Here is a 3,694-nt window from a genome sequence, read left to right on the forward strand (position 1 = left end):
TATGTATATCTGTCAAAAAATAAATGTAAAAAGAAATTTAAGAGTAGGCAATTCTAGTGATTTGTAGTTAGATTTTTGTCTGTTTCTTGGTTAAAGTAGAAATGCTTGTTTAATATCTTTAAATTAACTTGCTACAGGAGATTATTGTGTGAAACCAGTATCGGCTGAAATTGTGGCAAAGATTGTAGCTTCCACAAAAGAACGACTTAACAATGCTTTTTCCAATTCTTCAAGTCCGAATAGTGGGCCAATTACTGTAGAAGTGTCTTCCAAAATGGCTGCAGATAATATTAAAAATGGAAAAGAGGTGTCCATGAAAGGAAAAAATCAAAGAAAAGTGCCTGGTGGTGTAATTTTCAACGAACTAATACGCTATCCTTCAGAAACTATCAAAACAATTTTTGAAAAAAAGTCTGGACTCTTCAATTCCAGTTCCTCTTCTGTTGGAGAAAATCCCTCTTCATCTTCTCTTTCAAGTACCCCAAAGAAAAACCTTACCAAGGGTGATAACACATCATTTTCAAGAAGCAGAAATAACAGCCAGAGCAGTATTGGGAGTATTGATTCTCGTATAATTGAAATGGCTGGCACACATATAGGAAAGAAACATGTATCTGAAGAAGTGTTTGATAAGCTTGAAAAAGAAAGAATGGATTCTTCTGAATCTACAGTCTTCTTTGTAGAGCAGCCTTGTACAGAAACTGACAGAAAGAAGTTAGATTCTGTTATATCTGACAAAGTAGACATAGATTATTTATATGCAGAATCAGTTGAAACAGAATCCAATTTGTCAGGTATCACAGGGATCGAAGATGAGATGTTTTGTATTAAAAAACTACTGATAGATGTTCCCTCCTCCCACTCAAGATTCCCTGTAGGACCTTACAGCACGGAGTCTTCGTTTCCCATCAGAAAAATTCCAATAGAGCAACAGACAGTTGCAGTTGAAACACAACCTCCTGAATTACAGGATCAAGCAACTGAAACAGACAGCTTAGAGTATTTTGGAATTTTATGTGAAAATGCTACTCTCCAAGGCCAAGTAGATACTTTAAGAAATGAAATAGACTGTGTCATGAAAGAAAAAGTGCAGCTTCAAGGATTGATTGCCTCTCTAGAAAGCAGGATAAAATTAGAACTTGAAGACAAAAAAGTTGGAAACAAAGAAAAGCAAGAAATATTGACAGAATTTGAAAAAATAAGCAGGGAACATAGAGGTTGGAGTAATGTTATAGCAGAGTATCAAAGCGTTATTGATTCTAAGGTAGCTGAAATAAAGGGCTTGAAAGAAGATCTTTCAGAGTCTGAACTGGAAAGAACAAAAGTGAAAGTTAACTTGGAGGAGACTAAGGTTGACTTGGAATCAAAAGATGGTGCTATTGATGGTCTGAAAAAGAAAATAGCTGAATTACACGTTGAAGTGTTGACTTTGCTGCAGGGTAAGGTTCAACTTGAAAATGAAGTGAAAGGGGTAAAAGGTGAAATGGAAACCTTGAGAAAGTCAAAGGAATGGTACCAACAACAATTAAACTCAGTGCAAGAAAACAGAAATACTACTCACCAAGAGCTTATTAAAGTCCAAGCTGAGGTGGTTTCTTCCAACAACTTACTGGAACACAAAAAGGTAGAAAACAGACATTTGAAGCAGCAGCTAATAGAGACACAGCAGAAAGCTGTGCGGGAAAAAGAAATCTTGATGAAGCACCTTGAGAACATTGAAATGGATATGGTGGAAAGAGAATCGCTCTTTCAAGAGATACAGAAGGACAGGGGAGCAGCTGAAGAAAGCCTGACAGAAAGAATGAAAAAACTAGAAGAGGAGCAGTCTAATATGAACAACCTTAATTTTACTGTTAATGAATTGGAGCATCAGCTTGCCGTAGCTAAGCATAATTTGTCCTCTAAAGATGAAATCATTCATAAGTTTGAGAAAGATCAAGCAGAACTAGTACAACAAGTGGTATTTTACCAAAAGACCATAAGTGAGAAAGACCTTTCTTACCAGTGGCTGGAACAGCAGCTAAGAGATTCAAAACAGAAACTGACACACACAGAACTGGAGTTGTCTACACGGGAAGAACAGATTATGATGCTAAAAGAAGAGAAAACAGCAATTGAAATAGCTCTGGCAGCTGCTAATGAGGAAAAAAGGACAGTTAATGAGACACTTTTGGGATTGAAAGAAAACTTGAATCGTGTGGAAGGGACTTTTAGACAAATGAGAACAGAATTTGTGGCCAAGTCTGCTCTTGTTGAACAGTTGCAAAAAGAAAAAAATCATGCGGAAGATGTCCTTCAGAAGACCGAAGAAAAATATCTTCAACAAAAGCAAGAGTTTGAATTGAAGTTTACATCTGAAGCTCAGAATGTAGCTGTCATTTTGCAAGATGTGCAGAGCCAAAAAAATGAACTAGAAACTGTTCTGGAAGCTACTAAGAAAGAATTGCTTATGGACCAGAAATATTATTCTGTTCTGATACAAGAGAAAGATGAGTTTCAAAGACAGTTGGAAGAAATGACCAAGTCATTACGTTCCAGTGAAGAAAAAGTTAAATCCCTCTCAGAACAGAATTCTCAACTGACTGTATTGTTAACAGACCTACGAGAAAAACAGGGTGAATTAAATAATCTTTCACAGGCTGCCGAAGAAAAATATCAGATGACTGGTACAACTACAGATGATGTTTCAGGTAGGCTTGAAGAAACATACAAGTTGAAGTTGCATCAGCTAGAAGAAACTCTTGAAACAAGAGAGGATGAGTTTAGAAAGAAACAGAAAATGTACGAGTCTAACATAAAGGTATTGACGAGAAAGTTAAAAGAATCGATGAAAGCCAAGAAGAAAGCTGAACAAGATCTTCAAAAAGCCAGACTAGATGAAGAGAAAGATGTTTCTCAGATTCATACTATTGATGCTGGACAACAAACACATGAGGATGGCGTTAACAAACGACAAGAAATTACTGAACATGTTGTGCATGAGCAGCTAATAGCTGAAAAAAATATCGATGATTACAGGAAAAAACAAGTTGATTTAGAAGAAGAACTAACAATTATAAAGAAAAAATCAGATGAGTGGAAACTTTGTGCCAATAAAAGACAGGAACTTATCCTGGAACTGGAAAAAGAAAAAGGACAGTTAAGAGGTACGTGGCATTTATAATCAGAAAAATAAAATATTGTATTACGTGGTTACGCAAACAAATAGGGTCTTTAAATTGTTGGGTAATATATACTAGTGACAGGATTCTAAAACAAATAGACACTTAGGGAAGTGTTCTTTAAGTCGTTCTGGCCCTTGTAACAGCATTTTGCTGTTTATGTATTTGTTCATAAAATTAATAACTCGTAAAGCTGAAGCATGATTATCATTGGATGTTTTAAATCCTAAATTGGATTTATTTGTTAAATTTACAATTTATAGAGGGAAAAAAAACTGTGACATAGCTATATAGTGAGCTGTTAAACGATGTGCCTGTAACTGTTGAAATCATATTTGTTTCTGGCACACTTATGAACAATAAATACAATCACAGTCCCTATCTTGTAAAACCCTGAGGGATAAGAATAAGATTTTTAGTGTTATAAAAAATAACAGACTTAGCATAACGTCTTATGACAAGTAACAATCCCTGGATTAGAATAAGATTTTAGTGTTATAAAAAAATAACAGACTTAGCATAACGTCTTATGA

The 3,694-nt window shown here is 35.3% G+C and overlaps 1 protein-coding gene across 1 annotated transcript in view; it reads left to right on the top strand.

Annotated features, from left to right (window-relative positions):
- Nucleotides 1-3,694, top strand: part of LOC106476370 (golgin subfamily A member 3-like) — a gene marked incomplete at its 3' end in the record, with an annotated part of 11,429 nt that overhangs the window by 3,199 nt on the left and 4,536 nt on the right. Inside the window, exon 4 of the mRNA XM_022380260.1 lies at nucleotides 138-3,146. Within this exon, the coding sequence (XP_022235968.1) occupies nucleotides 138-3,146 (3,009 nt within the window). The remainder of the gene's footprint in view (nucleotides 1-137; nucleotides 3,147-3,694) is intronic.

Source organism: Limulus polyphemus, unplaced genomic scaffold (assembly GCF_000517525.1).
Source record: "Limulus polyphemus unplaced genomic scaffold, Limulus_polyphemus-2.1.2 Scaffold10399, whole genome shotgun sequence".
Lineage (NCBI taxonomy): Eukaryota > Metazoa > Arthropoda > Merostomata > Xiphosura > Limulidae > Limulus > Limulus polyphemus.